Source organism: Mastigoproctus giganteus, chromosome 10 (genome assembly GCF_048544385.1).
Source record: "Mastigoproctus giganteus isolate SK-2022 chromosome 10, ASM4854438v1, whole genome shotgun sequence".
Classification (NCBI taxonomy): domain Eukaryota; kingdom Metazoa; phylum Arthropoda; class Arachnida; order Uropygi; family Thelyphonidae; genus Mastigoproctus; species Mastigoproctus giganteus.
This window is the reverse complement of record NC_143584.1, coordinates 98,112,474-98,132,716: the sequence shown is the minus strand read 5'-3', so window position 1 is coordinate 98,132,716 and position 20,243 is coordinate 98,112,474. Positions and strand designations below refer to the sequence as shown.

At 37.4% G+C, this 20,243-nt stretch overlaps 1 protein-coding gene across 1 annotated transcript in view; it reads right to left on the bottom strand.

Moving 5' to 3' along the window:
• Nadsyn (NAD synthetase) overlaps positions 1 to 20,243 on the bottom strand; it is a 370,732-nt gene that overhangs the window by 191,278 nt on the left and 159,211 nt on the right. Inside the window, exon 8 of the mRNA XM_090382985.1 lies at positions 8,630 to 8,747. Within this exon, the coding sequence (XP_090239111.1) occupies positions 8,630 to 8,747 (118 nt within the window). The remainder of the gene's footprint in view (positions 1 to 8,629; positions 8,748 to 20,243) is intronic.

Genomic DNA, 20,243 nt, shown 5'->3' with positions numbered 1-20,243 from the left:
GGTTCAGTGCTTTCCTCCCTCACTATTTTCCTCTTGTATATTAATGACCTTCTTCCGCTGAATGGAAATCCTATCCATAGTTTTGCCGATGATAGCACATTGCATTCCACTTTCCATTTTGAGAAACCTTGCCCTGCACAATCACCTTCAACTTCTCGAATATCCACTACCAATTCCTTAAAAGCCGATCTCCAGGTAATCCTCAGTGGGGCAAAGACAACTTAATTGATTTCAATCCTCCTAAAACTCAGTCTTATCTTATATCTCGCAAAAAGGATTCTCTTGCTCCTTTGCTTATCTTTGGCAACACTCCGATTTCTAGGCAAAATGATATATCTCTTTTGGGGATTACCCTGACTTTTAATATCTCTTGGCACAAGCACATTACAAATATTGCTTCCTCTGCATCTAAAAAAACTTGGTCTTCTCTTTCTCTCTTGGCATTACTTTTCTTCCAAACAGCTGTTCACTCTGTACAAATCGCAAATCCGCCCTCATGCAATATTGTTCCCACATCTGGGGCGGTGCCCCCAAAACCTCTCTCAGGCTTCTAGATTCCATTCAGAAGAGGGCAGTTAGTTAATTAATGACTCCTCTCTAACAGAATCTCTCCACTTGCTGTCTCATAGATGTACTGTTTCTGCTGCATGTCTTTTCTACAGATACTTCCATGGGCACTGTTCTTCTGAATTGGCTTCTATAATGCCCGCTCTCTCTTTCAGAACAGTCCGAACACGTGCCACCACCAGCCAACATCCATTTACTGTCAACTTCAAACTCACAGAACCAACTTTTCATCTTCCTCGTTTATTCATTCAATAGCCGTTTTCTGGAACAACCTTCCTTCGTATGTATTTCCTGAAAATTACAGTCTACAGAAGTTGAAGTCTAATGTCAACAAATATCTTCTTTCATCTTCTCAACCTCCAACTCACGCACAGTACTAAGTACTATAGGTTCTAATAACTTTCGTGATTGGGGTTTTCATAAAAAAAAAAAAAAATTCCTGAAAATTACAATCCATAGAAATTCAATTCTAATGTCAACAATATCTTCTTTCACCTTCTCAATCTTGAACCCCTAGTACTAAATACACCCCAGGGGTTCACATCTGGTGAGTATGGGCTTGACACGCCCAGGGTCCTGAGCTGGATATCATCATTCTTCTCTTTCTTGGTGATTCCCTTCTCTCTCTCTCTCTCTCTCTCTCTCTCTCTCTCTCTCTCTCTCTCTCAAGGTAACTCAGGAATTTTTTTTGGCTGGTGCAGCATAAGCCTCAGGCTTCCTTGCACCATATGGCTAATAATAATGCTATAAGTTCTAAAACCTCTCATGCTGAGGAATTTCAAGTTTTCTAGTGATATAAGTGTAGTTTGGAGAAAGATATACAGAACAATTAACGCAATTTTCAGTATAATGCAACTGTTTCCAGGATCATTTAAATTGCTATCTTTCCTGGATGAAAATCTTATATGCGCCAGAGTTGCAACACCTCCACATGCAGAGGAGGACGTATTTCTATCTGTTCAATACAAAATATAGCTCTTGATTTTAGGAATCATCTGAGGAGTCATTAATTTCGTGTACGAAAATTGCTGTGAGATCATATTTGGAGATCAGATCGTAGATGCCATCAGTACTGCTGCATAATCCTCTGCAATTCTATAATACAATTTTTTGCTTTATTTTGTTTTTCAAGAAGGAAGATGAGTCAATCTGTTTATTATGAGTAATTTGCTTGTGGAAATAAGGTTTCTTTTCTCTTTTTTTTTTGTAAAATGAAGGCTTCCAGATTCCTTTTCTAAATCTTGATTAAATCTAGAGAATATTAAGTTTCCATTTCACTCTCTGCATGCAAGATCAAACAGTTTCATCTTGGTTGCTATTGTCTGTGTTCATACTGGTTTGGTGTACCTCAGCAGTACCTGGATTATGTGATGTTTCTGATTTGTGTTGGTACTGTGTTTGGAGTATAATTGCTTTGTGCTACTAGACATGGTGTGGAGAAGAAATAATGGGTCAAAAGCGCTGATTCTGCAACTGATATTTCTAGGGGAACTGTCACCTCTGTCGGAATTCTACTGACTTGTAGTTTTGGGTAGTTTGTCAGATTGCCTTGCCTTCCTTGCTTTCTTGCTTTTTGGTATGTCACTTTATTTTGATTTTATATTGGACAGACAGTGTGATGATGCAATGTTTGGATATGTGTTTTTGATCCACATGCCCAAACTGTGCATCACCTTGGCATATAGTTTGAGAGTGGCCAAATTTGACAATTGTAATATCTTATGGGCATTTGAATGCAAGGTCACATATGACAATTTACATAACTTGCTTTTACTGTTGGCAAATCTGGTGTACTGAAAGTTAATACAACATTACACACTGGTATTAGATTACAGTCTTTTCAAATCACAATTCTTCTGGCTTGTGTAACTTTTTGCTTGTACAATTCTTGGAATATCTCTTCTTCTTCTGCAATATTTAACAGGTCTTGTTCACTTATAACTCCTTTGGAGGAGTTAAGAAGGCATGTGATGTGACTGTGATTAGGATTCCACTTATGGAGTTCAGCTTTAATAACTGCTTGGAATGTTTAGGTTGTGTAGTTTATTATTAGATCTCCTGATTGCAATCATTTGGCCATTTTGGTTGATCCTGCTACGTTTTCAAGAGCACCTTTGAAAATAAATGGAGAGCTTGCTCACAGGCTCAGATGACAAGTGCAGGATCAAGAAGGCTGGCAATTCTTGATCGTTGTCTTTTTTTTTAAAATCTCTTCGGGTGAGAGAGGTCATGGACAATTTGGTGTACATTTGGTGAACAAAATGGTTTATATCACTTTGTTGAGAGCTCGATGACTCTAATGCTAGATAGTCTATTGTATGTCTTTTGGTCCTGGGGTTAGCTTTGCCAGGCTGATTTGTAGCCCCGGCATGTGGAAGCAGGAGCAGTTCCACTAGAGTGACCAAGTAGTATAAAGTTAATCAGTTAATAATAAAAGAAAAGGTTGCTCTCCTTTCTGAAATTAGCTTATAATTCTTAAGACTAAGTGTACCTTAATTAGGGTAAATGGAAGAATAAAGTTTTGGGAGAGACTATGAACTGTAGTTTTGAGAAATCACTTTTCAAATTTCACAGAGTTTCTTGATCACTATAACACTTGGCATCCAGGGTCATCATCAACAGTCATATATTTTTCATATACAGGGTGTCCGTAAATGATGTTTCTGATTTTGATATTTTTTTTATTCAGAATTACTTTAAGCTACAATCATGAAACATGTACCAGCTGAAAGATCAATTCAATAAGTTTTATGAAGGTACATAAAGTCATTGGTAAAGTTTAACGTGGGAACCATGAGTAACTCGAGCGATATCACAGCGATATTCAATCTCCTGCCACACACTGTGCTTCATTTCTTGATCAATTTTACCAAAGGCCTCTGTGATTCATGCCTTCTGCTCCTGCAGTGTCAATGGTGGAGTGATGTACACATTATACATCCCTCCACTACCTTAACTCCAAAAAAAGAAATTCATTGGCATCTGATCAGGAGACTTTGAAGGCCTGTGGCCTCCAGGCCCAATCCAATGCAGAGGAAGATGTTCATTCAGGTATGAATTCACTTTGTTATGAAAATGCAGAGGGGCACTGTCTTGTTGATAAATCACATCTGCAATATCCTTCTGCAGCTGTGGCATTAACTCACCACGTCCAGTACATAAAAAAAATATCAAAATCGGAATCATCATTTACAGACACCCTGTATATGAAAAATATGATTGTTGATGATAACTCTGTATGCAAAGTGTTATAGCGATCAAGAGATTCTGTAAAATGTAAAAGTGATTTCTCAAATTCTCAAGTTCATCATTTCTCAAATTCTCAAGTTCATCATTTCTCAAAATCACGGTTCATAGTTTTCTCAAATTCATCATTTCTCAAAACTATATACACCGGTGTTCAAAGAAAGTGCATCACCTAGGAATTTCACATTTCTAACCCTTTTTCGCAGTGGTATGTTACATTAATGACTAGCATCATAAATAGATATATAAACAAAAGATATTTATTAATAGTTAAGACAAAGCTAAGTAATATTTGATATAGTTAAGACAAAGCTAAGTAATATTTGACATAGTTAAGACAAAGCTAAGTAATATTTGACATAGTTAAGCCAAAGCTAAGTAATATCTGGCAAGGTGCTCTCAAATTATTCCAAAAAGAGCATTTGCAACCTTTATACAATGGTTTTGGTAAACACGACAATTATGGCTAAAATGTTATCAGAAGCCCTCAATTTGCTTCAGTTTATCATTTTAAATGGAAAACAAAATTAAAAGTTCACCAGGTGCAAACTAATATTTAGTTGAACCGCCTCTGGCCCTGATGACAGCAGCACACTGTCGATGCATTGACAAGATCAATTTCTGAAGATAAGCAACTGATAGTTCGTGGTTCCAAACATTAATTATGGCTTCCTGAAGTTCACGAAGGGTCTTTGGTTTCTTTCTGACAACTGCAGATTCCACACAATGCCAACAGTTCTCTATAGGATTCAGGTCCGGGCTGTTTCCTGGCCAGCTAAGAGTTGTAATGGACCAACCATTTTTTCACCTGTAACAAATGTAAACGCATTACTGTCGAACCTCTAATGCAGAAATGAAGCTAAAGTAACTACAGAAGTGCCTACTTATACTTTTCGCCTGATGACAAGGAGCAGAGTCATCCTGAAAGATGCAGTTACTTGGCAGGTTGAAATGGTCTCTAATGGTTGGCAGCAATTGTCCTTCCAATACAGCCAGGTATCCATTGGCATTTACAGAACCTTTTATAAACTGCAGGTGATCTACTCCGCAATATGAAATGCACCCCCATATCATTTGACTGGTAGGGAATTTCACTGTAGACACCATACAGTTTGGATGGTATTCTTCACCACGTCTACTGTGAATTGTTTGTCTCCCATCAGAGTCATACAGGTTGAATTTCTTCTCATCCGAGAAAATAACTGACTTCCACTGCTCGGGGGGGGGGGGGGTCCATTTGACATGCTCCTTACACCAAATTAATTGGGCCTTTTCCATTTTTTGTTTGAGGAGGGGCTTCTTCTTAGGACAACAGGCTACAAGTCCATTTCTGAAGAAGTGTCGTCTGGCTGTTACTACACTTGCTACCACTCCTGTATGTTCTTCCCATTCTCTTTTCAGCTCAGATGAAGAAGCGTTACCGTGTTTAAGGCATAAGAGCTTCAAAACGCGGTCCTGTTTTGGCATAGACTCATTTGCATATGGTTCCTTTTTTCCTATCAGCAGAACCAGTATTCTTGAGTTTGGAAAGAAATCTATTCGCTGTCGACTGATTATAAGACACTCTATAAGCAATATGGTGGGAAGAACATGCTTCCATGCTTCCTCATGTAAAGCAACAATAGCACTCTTTCTTCATGGCGTCAACTGCATGTAACTCGCCATCCTGACTCAAGCAAGGAATGACTGCAACTCTTGCAGAGCATGCTTATAGAGCTGAACATAACAGCTGATGCAATATTACGTCATCACCTACGCATGTCAATCTTATCTGATGCAATCTGTAAGAAATATTGCCATATACTTACGTTATTCGGATGACAATTACAATTTTAAGGGGTGATGTACTTTCTTTGACCACCAGTGTATATATATATATACAGGAAACCCTTGATTAGTGCGGTTAATGAATCCTTGAAATATACCGCACATATTAAAACCGCACTAATCAAACTTAAGAAACAATGGGAATAATTATAATGAATCCTTGAAAATTATGAAATTGTAAAAACATTTTTTCTTACTCAATACGTACCTATAATGCACTGCATAGTTCTTAAATTATTAAGGAATAAATTTAAAAAAAGATAGTATGATTTAAATTTTATTTTTTGCAAAAAAACTTATCTAACTTCAATTGAACAGTGGTAGCTTTCTTCCTTTCCTCTATGATTTTGCGATAACAATCAATTTGCTTATCTAACCCTCGACGAACGTTCATGCTTCTCTCTGCATCTGGATCAATCTCTAGTACGAGTTCTTTTGCTCTTTAAAGTGTATTAAATAGTTCAAATTTTTTGAATGAAATTTCTTTGGGAGCAAATTGCTTTTCTTCTGCTTCATTTTCGTCTTCTTCCTCGTATGCATGTTGATGCTCAATTTCAAGAAGATCGTCGTTACTTAAGTCTTTTGAATGCAATTCCAATAATTCTCCAACGTTTTCTGAATCTACTTCCTCAAAGCTGAGGTCTTTTCCAATTGTAGTAATTTCATCAATAACTTTGTAGACAGGATTAATGAAACCACAAAAATCATTTGCGCATTCAGGCAAAAGATTCTGCCAGACTGCTCTCATGCAGCTGTTCGTCATTTCTTCCCACGATTTGTCTATGTTCTCAACTGCTTCTTTAATATCATAATATTAAAGAAGTTTAATATTAATAATAAAAGAATAAAAGAATATGAGTTACCAGAGCAAATTTCAATTTCAGAGTGGTATGGGGTACTGCTGTCAAGCATTTCGGAGTCGATTCCCATGCATTTAAGTTAGAAGACCCTGGTGAGTGCGTGTCACGTATTTGCCGCTTCAAGCGCCGTTGTGAGTTGCCAAGCACCGCAAGAAAAAAACAGCGCACTAATCAAATTTGATAACGCATATATTAAGGGGATAGTATCAAAAAAATTTTGCGCACTAATTAAAATCGCATTGTTCAAAACCGCATTAATCAAGGGCTTCCTGTATATAAATTTTTTTTTTTTGCCATAAAAAAATATTACATAAATTATGTATAATCTAGACAAAATTCCAGTAGGGAGGATGGAAATAACAGTCTAACAGTCTACACACACACACGCACACACACACACACACACACACACACACACTCTACCACCTCACTGAAGATACTGCTTCAGTGAGATGGTAACATGTATAATTTGTCATATTTATACATATACTTTGTTATATTTTGAGTAAATTATTAAGTGAGTTTTTTATATATTGAGAATTTTTTTTTTTAACTTTTATTCACTTATAACCAGGCTCATCATATTTTGATCATCTTGTAAAAAATATTTAAATTTCAAACCTTCTTCAAATTTACATAACATAATGATATTAAATGGTTTTATATCCAGATAGTTTTGTTAATCAGATCGTTGAACATTTATTTCTGAAGACATTGTTTTACCTTTTCCATTACCTGCTGGAACAAATTTGTTTTACAACAGGGAACAAATTTTTCTTCAAAAATAATTTCAGTATTCAATCATCTTATTGCACGTAATTTATGACCTCTATTATGCAACTTTTCAAAAAAAAAATTTAATTTTTGCTATTGCTTACTGAATATGCCAAGCACACTCTGCATAATATGGAAGTAGGCTTCAATTAATAGTGATTCAAAAAAAATATACTTTAAAGTTGGGTAGTTTTCTTTTGCAAGAAAAACTTACTTCAGAAGAAAATTGGTCAATATTACAAAGTTTGATGAACTAGGAACGAAAATAACAGTGGATCACAAAAGCTAGATCAATGGAAACTGCAATGCAGATTGTCGCACTGCACAATGCAGGTTTTCCACTGTATTAAAGATTGTAAAACTAAAATTTTACCTGGATTCCAAATTATTTCTACAAATGCATGGCCAAGTAGTCAGCATAAGAGTGTTCTAATATTTGGGTTGACCATGGCTTGAGCTCATGTGACTGCTAAATTATGGTAATTGTCATATTCATTGCCAAAATAATTAGCTGTACATTTTTCTGACACGTGGTCATGCTACAGTATAAACAAAATTTTCAGGTGCACAGAATTACGTTTTTAGCCAACAGAGGACATTCTACAGGCTGGCACAGCAGGCACTCAAAATGTGCACCAATACAGATTACAGAGAGAAGAGAAGGAAAGGAGATATATAAACTAGTGTCATCCGTTGTTTTCTTAGAATTGGCTTTTAGTGAAGATGAGCTTTCCAGTCCTTGCAAGAACAATTAACATCTCCTGCTTCATCCTTGATTGAAGGAAACATATTGAGGCTCATACAAAAATGATCAGGCTATCCATGAAAAGTATTTTCTTCAAAATACTTTTTTATATACTCAGAATGCAGGAGTCATTCTAGCAACAGGTTCAATTCCCAAACAAAATTTTCCTTCTGTTTTCTTTTTATTCCACAATTTTTATTTAAATGCCAATTCCTGATCTCTGCTTACATTTTAAAATTATACAAGTTGAATTTTTCCATATCTGAGAATTTCTGCCAATATTTGTTCAAATATTCCTTTCTCACTTTCATTCATTTCATTCACTTGATCTTTGAAATAAGACAATTCTCTTCTTGCTGCATGACACTGTCTCAACTGACTTCACACAGTACTTGCTTAAAAGGAGTAAACATGCTTCTGATCATTGGTTGATAGGAGGGAGATATGAAATGTACTAACTTTATGTGTCTTAAGAATGGTTCCCAAAAAAACTGAATAGGGGGGGGGGAGTTACTGAATACAGTTTTAAAATGATATTTTTATTAGAATAGTACAAGTTTTTCAGTTAATCATGTTTGAACAATCTCTTTGAGGCAAATAAAAAGATTACCTTCGCAGTTGCAGATTTTATAAGGTCATCTAAAATATAAGCTTTTCGAAGTTCATGATAGCTACCACTTCCATTGACAAATACTTCAACACCATCCAAACCCATACCAATATGGGTGCTGATAAAATAAAGAAAACAAAAATCAAACTAAAATCAACGTATGTTTTAAGGAAACTAAATATAAATTCTGTAAGATAACCTTAAAACCAAATAAATTCTTTAATTATTTCTTTAAATATAGTCAGAAAATAGATATTAAAATGAATAATAACTCTACATTAAGAATAAAGGATACACTTTACCCAATGGAGCACATTTTGGACAGAATGTACTGGTGTAATTCACCAGTACGAAGTCTACTATCAGTTTATGTCACCTGATGAAATCTACTTAGGAATTAACTTGAATCCTTCTGCATTGCTTTAGTAGTAAAGGAAAGATATTCTTGGAAATTATCAAAAGGTGTTGCTACCACCACCAAGTAACCACACCTTTTGAATTAACACCATGAACTTCTTGTAAAACAGTTATTATTTTACAGGAAGAAGTATTATCAATTACCAAGTGCAAACTGTTCTGGTTCTAAAAGATTTAGTTTTACTGTAGAATGCTACTGCCAGGGAAGCAGATGACATTTTTTATAATATACACCGGTGTTCAAAGAAAGTGCATCACCTAGGAATTTCACATTTCTAACTCCCTTTTTCGCAATGGTATGTTACATTAATGACTAGCATCACAAATAGAAATATAAACAAAAGATATTTATTAATAGTTAAGGCAAAGATAAGTAATATTTGACAGGTGCTCTCAAAATATTCCAAAATGAGCATTTGCAACCTTTATACAACAGTTTTGGTAAACATGACAATTATGGCTGAAATGTTATCAGAAGCCCTCACAATTTGCTTCAGTTTATCATTTTAAATGGAAAACAAAATGAAAAGTTCACCAGGTGCAAACTAATATTTAGTTGAACAGCCTCTGGCCCTGATGACATCAGCACACCGTCAAGGCATTGACAAGATCAATTTCTGAAGATAATCAACAGATAGTTTGTGGTTCAAACACAAATTATGGCTTCCTGAAGTTCACGACGGGTCTTTGGTTTCTTTCTGGCAACTGCAGATTCCACACGATGCCAACAGTTCTCTATAGGATTCAGGTCCGGGCTGTTTCCTGGCCAGCTAAGAGTTGTAATGGACCATTCTTCCAATCATTTTTTCACCTGTAACAAATGTAAACACGTTACTCTCGAACCTCTAATGCAGAAATGAAGCTAAAGTAACTACAAAAGTGCCTACTTACACTTTTCGTCCGATGACAAGGAGCAGAGTCGTCCTGAAAGATGCAGTTACTTGGCAGGTTGAAATGGTTTCTAATGGTTAGCAGCAATTTGCCTTCCAATATAGCCATGTATCCATTGGCATTTACGGAACCTTTTATAAACTGCAGGTGACCTACTCCACGATATGAAATGTACCCCCATATCATTTTGCTAGTAGGGAATTTCACTGTAGACAACATCTTCGCAGTAGACGTTTTTCCAAACGTCTACTGCGAGTCATTTGGAATGGTTCTTTCGAAACCTGTACTGATTGCTATTTAGCAAGTTGTTAGTTTCCAGGAACCACGTTAGCCGCCTGTGAACCATTTTTTCCAGGACTTTGCCTAAACAGCTGGTCAGTAAATTTGGCATGTAGTTATGCGGAAAGCTGTGATCCTTTCCTGGCTTTGGAAAGGCTAGTATAATTGAGTGATGCCAGGAGTTTGGATAAGTATTTTCTAGAAATATTCGATTGTAATATTTTAACAATGTTCTTTAGATGGCTTATCATGACATAGTAGATCCCATCTGGACCAGCAGCACTACTGGATGTTTTATTGAGCATCCCTAAAAGTTCTGTTAATGTGAATGGCTGGTTGTATGGGTGTGAAACTCTAGTAGAGAAACTGGTCTTATGCTGCTCTGAAGATTCTTTAATTTGCTGAAAGATTGGGTTAGCATTAGCATTAGCATTAGTAGAGGCATTTGATGCAAGAAAGCAAGCTTATGCAGCATCAGCCAAAAAAAAAAAAAAAAAAACCCACTTCCACTTCACCCCTCAGTTCGTTCAAAATACCTGTCCAGCTGAGCCTTAAACTTATTTAGGCTATCAACCTCCACCACAAGGGATGGAAGTCTGTTCCACCAACCAACCACCCGCTGGCTAAAGGCAAATTTCCGCACGTCTATCCTACATCTGTCTTTCCTCAATTTGAATTTATGCCCTCGCAGGTGATTTTTCTGAGCTAGAGGAAGAATCCCATCAGCATTGAGCATGCTTAAACCATTCAAGGCTTTATACACCTCTATCAGATCACCTCGCTGGTGCCTAGTCTCCAGACACTGTAATTTGCAAAACTTAAGCCTTTCTTCGTAAGAGCACCCCTTTGTTCCATTCACTAATCTTGTTGCCCTTCTCTGTACTCGTTCCAGCAGCTCTACATCCTTCTTGAAATGAGGCCTCCAGACCTGTATACAGTACTCTAGGTGTGGCCTGACCATTGCCTTATACAATGGAACAATCACCTCCCTATCCCTGCTGGAAAAATTCCTGTATATCATTGACAATACTCCATGAGCTACTCTTGCAGCCCGTCTGCACTGCTCAGAGAACTTCATATCTGCCTGCACAACCACCCCCAAGTCCCTTTCATTCTCTACCACTGTCAGTGTAGTACCACAGAGTTGATACGTTGCTCTGGGGTTGCTGTTTCCCATGTGTAGTACTTTACATTTGTCAATGTTAAACTTCATTTGCCACCTCTCAGCCCATCTGCTCAACCTTTCCAGATCCTGTTGCAGCAGCATAGTGTCAGTAGTGTCCTTGACAACCCTGCCAACCTTTGTATCATCTGCAAACTTGGACATTAAGCTTGATATACCATCATCAATATCATTTATAAATACAGAAAACAATAATGGACCCAACACTGAGCCCTGAGGTACTCCACTAATAACATTAGTCCACGATGAGCAGTGTCCATTGATTACCACTCTCTGTCTCCTCCCCCTCAACCACCCCTTTATCCATAGCAGCAATTTGCCTCCAATGTCACACTGCTCCAATTTGTGTAGCAGTCTTCCATGGGCAACAGTATCAAAAGCCTTTCTAAGATCCAAGTATATAATATCAAAGTTATTCCCTGCATCCAGTTCTTTTGTGACTGCATCATAGTATCCAATCAAGTTGGTCAGGCAAGACTTCCCCTTAACAAAACCATGCTGTGTCTGAGCTATAACTGAAGTCTTGTCTAAATGATCCTGCAGTGCTTCTTTAACCAGTGCCTCCATTAATTTTCCTGGAACAGAAGTTAAGCTCACAGGTCTATAATTACTTGTGTCAGCCTTTGATCCTCCTTTGTGAATTGGGGTCACATTTGCACATTTCCAGTCTATGGGTACCTCCCCTGAGTCCAAGGAAGCTCTCATAATTATGGCTAAGGGTTTGCTTACTTCCTTTGCTGCCTCCTTTAATATAACTGGATAGATCCCATCCACCCCGGGTGCCTTTCTTGTGTTTATCTTCAACAATTTCTCCTCCACTTTACTCTCAGTTATTTCAAGATTCTGTAGCTTACTGCTAGAGTTGAATACACCTCTGGCATTACCCTCGCTGAATAACTCCTCATGTGTGAATGTCGATGCAAAATATTCATTTAGTTTGTTAGCTACCTGAGCAGGATCATCAACAGTTGACCCATCAATATCAAGTGGACCAATCTGATTCATCCCCTTCCTTCTAGAGTTTACATAAGTAAAGAATTCTTTGCTGTTTTTCTTTGCATCCCTTGCCAAGGATTTCTCGTAATCTGCCTTCGCCTGCCTAACCTCCTTTGTAACTTGGTTGCATATCAACTTGTATCTATCATAGGCTTCTGTGTCAAGTGTTAATTTGTAAGTATCCCATGCATTTTTCTTCTCTGCCATATGCCTCATTAGTTCATCTGACATCCATTTTGGCCTAAACCTTGAACAGTATTTCTTTGTTGGTATGTAAAGCCTAGTAGCTTCCAAGATAAGTTCTTTGAATGCTTCCCATTTTGAATTTGCTGTTGGTAACATCATCAGTTGGTCCCACTGTATAGAATTTAAATACTGTCTCAGTCCATCGTAGTCGCCTTTACAGAAGCAATAACCCTTCCCTTTACCCCTAATGGTAGTTACCTCTTTGAGTAAATCCCACTTCAGCACACTGTGATCACTGCCACCTAGTGGTTCATTTATCTGCAGATTCTTAATGCATGAAGAATCACTGCTGATAATCAAATCAAGAGTATTACTCCCTCTAGTTGCCTCCCGAACATGCTGATGTAGAAAACAATCATCCAATAAATCCACAAAAGCCCTGCTAGTGCGTGAGTAACCAGCCCCCAAATTCCAGTCAATATCTGGAAAATTAAAATCTCCCATTATAAGACTGTCTGATTTACTGGCCCACTCTATTTCCCTGTACAGTTCCTTATTATACTCATCAGAGTCATTAGGCCTATAGCACACTCCTACTCTCAATTTTGATCTCCCAATGCTTATGTCACACCAAACTGACTCAACACTGCACTGTCCGGCGATGTCGACTGGCTTCACTTCCTTGGTTTTTATGTGTTTCTTAACTAATAGCATAACCCCTCCCCCCTTCCTGTCCTGTCTATCCTTTCTGTAGACGTTGTACTCCCCGAATTGCAGTTCTGCATCCCTTATATCTGTGTGACACCACGTCTCTGATATCCCAACAATATCTGCCTTTGATGTTTTGAGCAATACCTCAAATTCATCAAATTTATTTACTAAACTCCTAGCATTGGTGTACACGCAAGTATACCTGCAGGGTTGCAGGTGGATATGCCCAATGTACTGGCAAATGATTCGGCTAAGGCATTTGCAATTTCTGCCGGAGAGGACAACTCCTTTCATTTCCAGTTTAATATTGAAGCCGGGGACTGCACATATTTGCCAGTAAGTGTTTGTATTTTCTTACAGATGAGTCTGATATCTGTGTCCTTGTTTATACTAGAGGGAAAACGAATCCATGCATCTTTTTTCGCTTTCCTTCTTATTTGGCAGAACTTGGCTTTCATTATTTTAAAACTAATTAGGTTACTGGTTGTGGGGAATTTGCAAAACAAATTCCAAGCCCTATTTTTTTCCTGTTTAGTGTATGTACAATCCGGATTCCACCAGTAATTACTGTGTTTGCATTTCCCAGCCAAGGATTTTGGTATTGTAGAGTTGGCAGTTTGTATTATTTGATTAGTTATATGTTGTATGACATAATCTATGGGCTGGAGTTGGATTATTTCATCATTTAACTGAACATTTGAAGAGTATTCATTTCAGTGTACACTACAAAATTTCCAATTGGAGCGACCGGGCAAAGGAGAGTTTACTTGTGTTTGCAGCTTGCAGAGAATTGGTAGATGATCACTATTTTGTGGATTTTCAAGAACAGACCACTCTGTATTGGTACATATGGAGGGAGAGCAGATTGAAAGGTCTATTGCACTCATGGATCCTGTAGAAAAATGAATATAGGTAGGCTCACCAGTGTTCAAAAGGGTAAGTTGACAAACATCAAGAAGAGTTTCTATTAGTTTAGCTCTTTTGTTGATTGTTGGAGATCCCCACAGCGAATGATGAGCATTGAAGTCTCCGAACAGATGGAAAGGAGGTGGTAGCTGGTCTATTAGATTTTCTAGATTATCTGATGAGAATGAGGAATTTGGAGGAATATATATATAGATGCTATTGTAATAGTCATGCCAATTTCTGCATGCACTGCCACTACCTCAAAAGCAGTCTCAAGAGCAACATGTTTTAATGGAGTATTATTTCTAACAAGAACCGCCATGCCTCCACAGGCTGGTGAGTCGATACTCCTATCTCTTCTGAAGATGGTATAATTTTTAATGATAGGACACACATGGATTTAAATAGGTTTCTTGTAGGGATATACCTGCTGGTTCATAGAGGCTGATGAGATCATGCAAGTCATCTTTTGCATTACAAAGGCCTCTACAACTGCACTGAAGGATTCTTTCCATTATGCGTTCTTGTTAGTTGTTTTTGTTTCTGACTGCTTTTTGGTTGTAGCTTGTTTATACCTCTCTGTTTTTCCTTTGTCATTCTTAGGGATGTGTCTAGTCCATCTCATCGGTTGCGTGAAGTTCTAAAATTCCATCATCCGAATTATTCTGCTGATCAATATCCATTTTGGGTGAAATCCGTGGTTGCACCAATTGGGTTTCTGTAACTTTTGGTTTCACTGTTGAAGGTGCATCGGCTGGAATGGAAATTGGAGTATTGCTGGCTTGTTCAGTTTTTTGTTGTGAAGGACACTGTTTGGGAGAAGTGAGCATGGATCATGCCCAATTGGCGATAGATGTATTAGGAGGAACTGTAATGCCTGTTTGAATACTTACTGACTGGACCTGTTTAGCAGCTGTGGCATATGTACGCTTTGGCTCCATTTTGATTACTTCTCTTCTCAACTCCGAATAAGTGACTTTGTTCTCCACTTTATATTTCTGAATTTTTTTCCCTTGCTTCCATAGTTCGCATATTTTGGAGAAAGCTGGGTGATTACCTTTACAATTTGGGAAATGAGGAGTGGTAGCATTGCAATCGGATTGGTTGTGCTCCTTTGAACTGCAATTAGGACATATTGCCTCACCTCTACATGCAGTCTGGGAGTGTCCATATTTTTGGCACTTATAGCACCTGATTGGGTTTGGGATGTAAGGTCAGACACGGCAATGGAGATAGCCTGCTTTGACAGATGTTGGTAAGATGGGAGAGCTAAAAGTAAGGATTATGCTCCTTGTTGAAACAAGAATACCATCTTTATGAGTTGTGATTCTCCTGGCTTGGATGACTCTTTGTTCTCATAGCTCTTTGACTATTTCTTCCTCTGATACAGTTAATGTCCCATTCTGCAATTACTCCCTTAGAGGAATTTAAGGTGGCATGGGGAGAGACTTTTATTGGATGTCTGCCGAAAGCAGTCAGATTTAATAACTTTGCAGAATGCTGGGATTTCATGGTCTCTACCAGAAGATGCCCCTGACTGGAGTCGCCTTACTGATTTTGGTGAACCTGCAGCAGCCTCTAAGCATTTCTGCACAAGGAATGGAGACAGTTTACTCAGAGGTTGGTCTGATGTAGAGTGCAGTATAAGGAATGCTAGTATCTCCTCTTGAGGATCTGTTTTCAACCTCTTGAGAAGAGAAAAGTCATCATCAGTGTGATTTGTTGGTAGTTTTGAGCTCAAGGGCTCTAAAGGTGGAAACATATTGTTATCCATTTTTGCTCCTTCAGCCCTAGGAGAGTGGATTTCTTTTCCCAGGTTACCGGCCCCGCCACGGGGAGGCTTTTTGATTTTTTTTTTTTGATTTGGTAGTTGTTGGCGCAGCGGCTTCTGTGGCCATATTGCACCTCCCAAGGTTTTTGCAGTACTTTGATCCAAGCCCGAGGCGGGAATCGAACCCGCGACCTTTGGGTTGCCGGGCAGGTACTTTACCCACTCGGCTAGCCCGGTCGGCCACGGGGAGGCAGGAGCAGTGCCGCTAGAGTGACCAAGCGGTGTAAAAGTTAGTATATTAGTTAAATGGAAAAAAGAAAGGTGATTTGCCTTTCTGAAACTTAGTTACAGTTCATAACACTAAGTTTACTATTACTTAATGAGAATGTAAGAAAAACTTTTTTAAATTACCGAAACTGTAGCTTCGAGAGAAACGCTCTAGAAATCACTGAGAATCGCTCGATCACTATAACGCTTGGCACCTGGGGTCAATCCTAGAGGCCCTGTGTACCTTATTTGATGCCCATACAACTTAACCTACATTAGAGAAATGTACAGAAGACTCGACAAAAGGATAAGAGAACATAAGAAAGTCACTCACAACACGGCAGAATCAAAAAGTCCAAAACAGCTGCAGATGCCCTTTTCTGAAGAGGCACGTAGAATTTCTCCAGCACCATAGTTCTAACAGCAGAATCACTGTACTCAATTCGAAGCCTATTTCATAAATTGTTTCAGAAGCTCTGCAATCAACAAGCAAGTAACTTGCAGGACACTTATTACAACATATTCCACACAGATATCCTGAAGAGGTTCTCAGCAAAAAAAAGATCTCAAACCTCTTAATAGGCAAAAGTAAATCCAAGGAGTCCCAGTCAAAATTAAAATTATAAATTTAATTTTTAAAGCCTTGACTTAAATTTAATAAGTAATTAATCAACAAAATAACAAAATAATTATCATTATCGTTAATGTAATAATCATAAAAATTTGTCAACTGTATGGCAATTTTATAGGGACATTGTATTTAATTTTATTTAATACTACAACAACACAATCAATAATTAAATACTTCATATGTCGAACTAACAAGCTGAAACAGACTAAAAAGTTCAGAAATATCCATAGTTATACTCTCAAGGGCAGGTCAGTCCCCCCCAACCTTGGAATCATCCTAATTTACCTGCATAATATATCCCTGTACCCAAAATCCCCCAGGTTTCCCATGCAACAACCTCCCATTGGCTACACCAAATCAACTCCAACCTATATAAACAGTTGGTCCACTCATGGATCACATTAATAGGTAGGCCCTCCCAACTAATTTAGAGAGTAACTCAGGGATTTTTCATATACTGTCTTAATTAATTAATCGATAAGTTGATTAAATTTATAAGAAAAAGTGTAATGATCATATGGCAATTGCACATGTAAAGGAGTATAGTAATAATCAGAATTACATTGTATTGTAAATAATCAAATATTATTATCAAATTGAAAACTTGTAGTACCACTCCTCAAACAATGTTCTATCCACCATAGGCAGCAGAAACATCGAGTTCCCAAAATGTAGCCATAAATAGTTTGAGTATTTGGCACTGAGGTAGTTCAATTCCTTTAAATTATATCATTTCAATAATAACTTAGTTATATAATTGTATAGCTAGATCTTAAAGTACAATGAGTGGACAGAAATCATAGGATACCTAGCTAGTAACGAGTAGGCCCACCTTTCGCCCAGATAATTACAGTGACATGGTGAGGCATTGAGTCCACCAGTTCACGAAGGTGTTCCACAGGTACTTCCATCCATGCTTGTTGCACCACTGTTCATAATTCTGTCGCATTCCTGAGTGGAGGATCCAAAGCTCGAATGGACCTTTCCACAGCATCCCAAAGATGCTCCACAGGGTTCATGTCCGATGAACGGGAGGTCATTCCATGGTGGTAAAATCTGTGGAATGCACTTTGAACCATGTTCTAGTCACCACAGCTCTGTGGGGAGGTGCATTTTCCTGCTAGAAGAGTTCATTGCCCTGTGGGTGCATGATGACCATGAAGGGATGCAGATGATCTGAAAGGATGGACACGTAACCTGGATCATTCAGAGATACATCTAGACTACAGTTTCCCAAACTGTGTTCTGTGGACCACTAGTGTTCCATGAAAAATTATAATTAATAATTAAAAAAATAAATAAAATAAATAAATTTTGCATATTTGTAGCATACACTACTTTTTTATCATTATAATTTTTAACATTCTTTTTTTTTCAGGTATTAATATACTGGCATAGACTAATAACCAAATAGACTGTGGAACACTATTTTTGTGGGCTTTCGCATAGAGAAGTATGCATAGAGGTAATGACATCTACAAAAAAAGTAGCAATGTAGGATCTATTATGCCATTCATATGCGATTTAGCCTGGAGTACACGGGTTGAAGGAGAGGAGGAAGAGAACTGATATCATAACTAAACTCACTTCCTTGCATAATTTTTTTTTGATAATTATCAGTATTTCAAAATATTATTATTAAAATAAATGACCATGGATTTGTGGTTGAAAAAAGGAACTTTAAAACGAGAAGCAAATACTTCTGGTATTGCAACTGTGGTTGATGAAAACGAACACAATATTGTCACACTTCAAAGTGAGAATGAACAATCGCAGCCTTTTGTTCCCCAAAAAATCAGAAGTGAAAAAACAGGAACCAACTAATAAAAAACCAAAACGAAAGTATGAAGACAGTTATTTGAATTTTGGCCTTACATGTGTTAGAAATAAAGATGCTCCTGATGCACAGTGCATTGTATGTAATAAAATATTAACAAACAGTTCTTTGGCTTCCACTAAACTTGTGTTCCGTAAATATATTGTGAGATGAAAAGTGTTCTGTGACTTTTATTGCTTTATATATATAAAGCAATAAAAGGTTTGGGAAATGCTGGTCTAGATCGGGGATTCTCAAAGGGGGGCAAAAATTCATGAGTATTACAATGGTTTGTGGCCTTTAAGTTCATCCCTACCCAACGATATCTTATTCCTTAATATTTAATTTCACTCATTGGGTTTTATTTTCCCCTGAGACAACTGCTTTTTAACATACAGGTATATTATATTAGGAGAGAGTGAGAAATTTTGATAAAAGGAAGGTAGTCACCACAGGTTCCACAGGTACTTCCATCCATGCTTGTTGCACCACTGTTCATAATTCTGTTCTTGCCTATGAATTCAACCACCTTTGGTTGAATTCATAGGCAATAAATACCTAAGTGCTTTCAGAGGTAATGTCTCTGAAATCCTTGCCATTTGCACCTTTCTGACAGCTGTGACCTTGGCAGCGGCATGGTGGGCGTGGTTTATTTATTTATTCTTGTTTTTCATTGGTCAATATATGAGGCATGAATGGGATGGGGAAATGCTTCAATCTATTGTTTCTAATTTCTAAGTGACAATTAGTGTTGATTTATTGTTTCCTTGTGGAAGTTGTTTATTTTTGATCCAGTGCTTTTGTGAGTGACATCAGCTATGAGAGTTAAATAAAAATAGTTTATATTTTATAATTTAATTCTTTGTAGTTATTTGACCCATCATCAATCATGTCAAGTGCAGGAAAGAAAAAGTGTCAACAGTATCTGGATAAATATCTAGCTTATGGTTTTACTGAAAGCCCATTTGACTCAAGACAGCCTATGCATCTTATGTGTAATAGTTCTTTTTCAAATGAGGCTATGAAACCATCAAGACTTTTAGATCACTTAAAAAGGAAACATCCTGATAAAGTTGGTAAACATACAGAATATTTTAAAAAATTAAAACAGAATTTTGAGTAATGTAACACTGTTACGTCCTTATTTAAGAAGAACACACAAATAAATGATGATGGAATGACTGCATCATATAAAATTGCAGAAATCACTTCAAAAACTGGTAGTGCTCATAAAGTTGCTGAGACCATTATACGACCCACTGTAGAGACTGTAATTTCAACAGTGATGCATCAAAATCCTTCCAGTATTTTAAAAACACTGCCACCGAGCAACGATCCAATTTGAAAACAAATCGACGATATGTCAGTTAACATTGAAGAGCAGCTAATTGACGAACTAAAAACAATAAAACTTTTCTATTCAGATTGATGAATTTGCAGTTACTGACAATAAGGCCCTTCTAATGGCATATGTTTGTTATTTTGATGATGATTGTAAATTGCAAGAAGATATGTTGTTTGTAAAATCTATAGAAACTGACTATACTGGAGCATCCATTT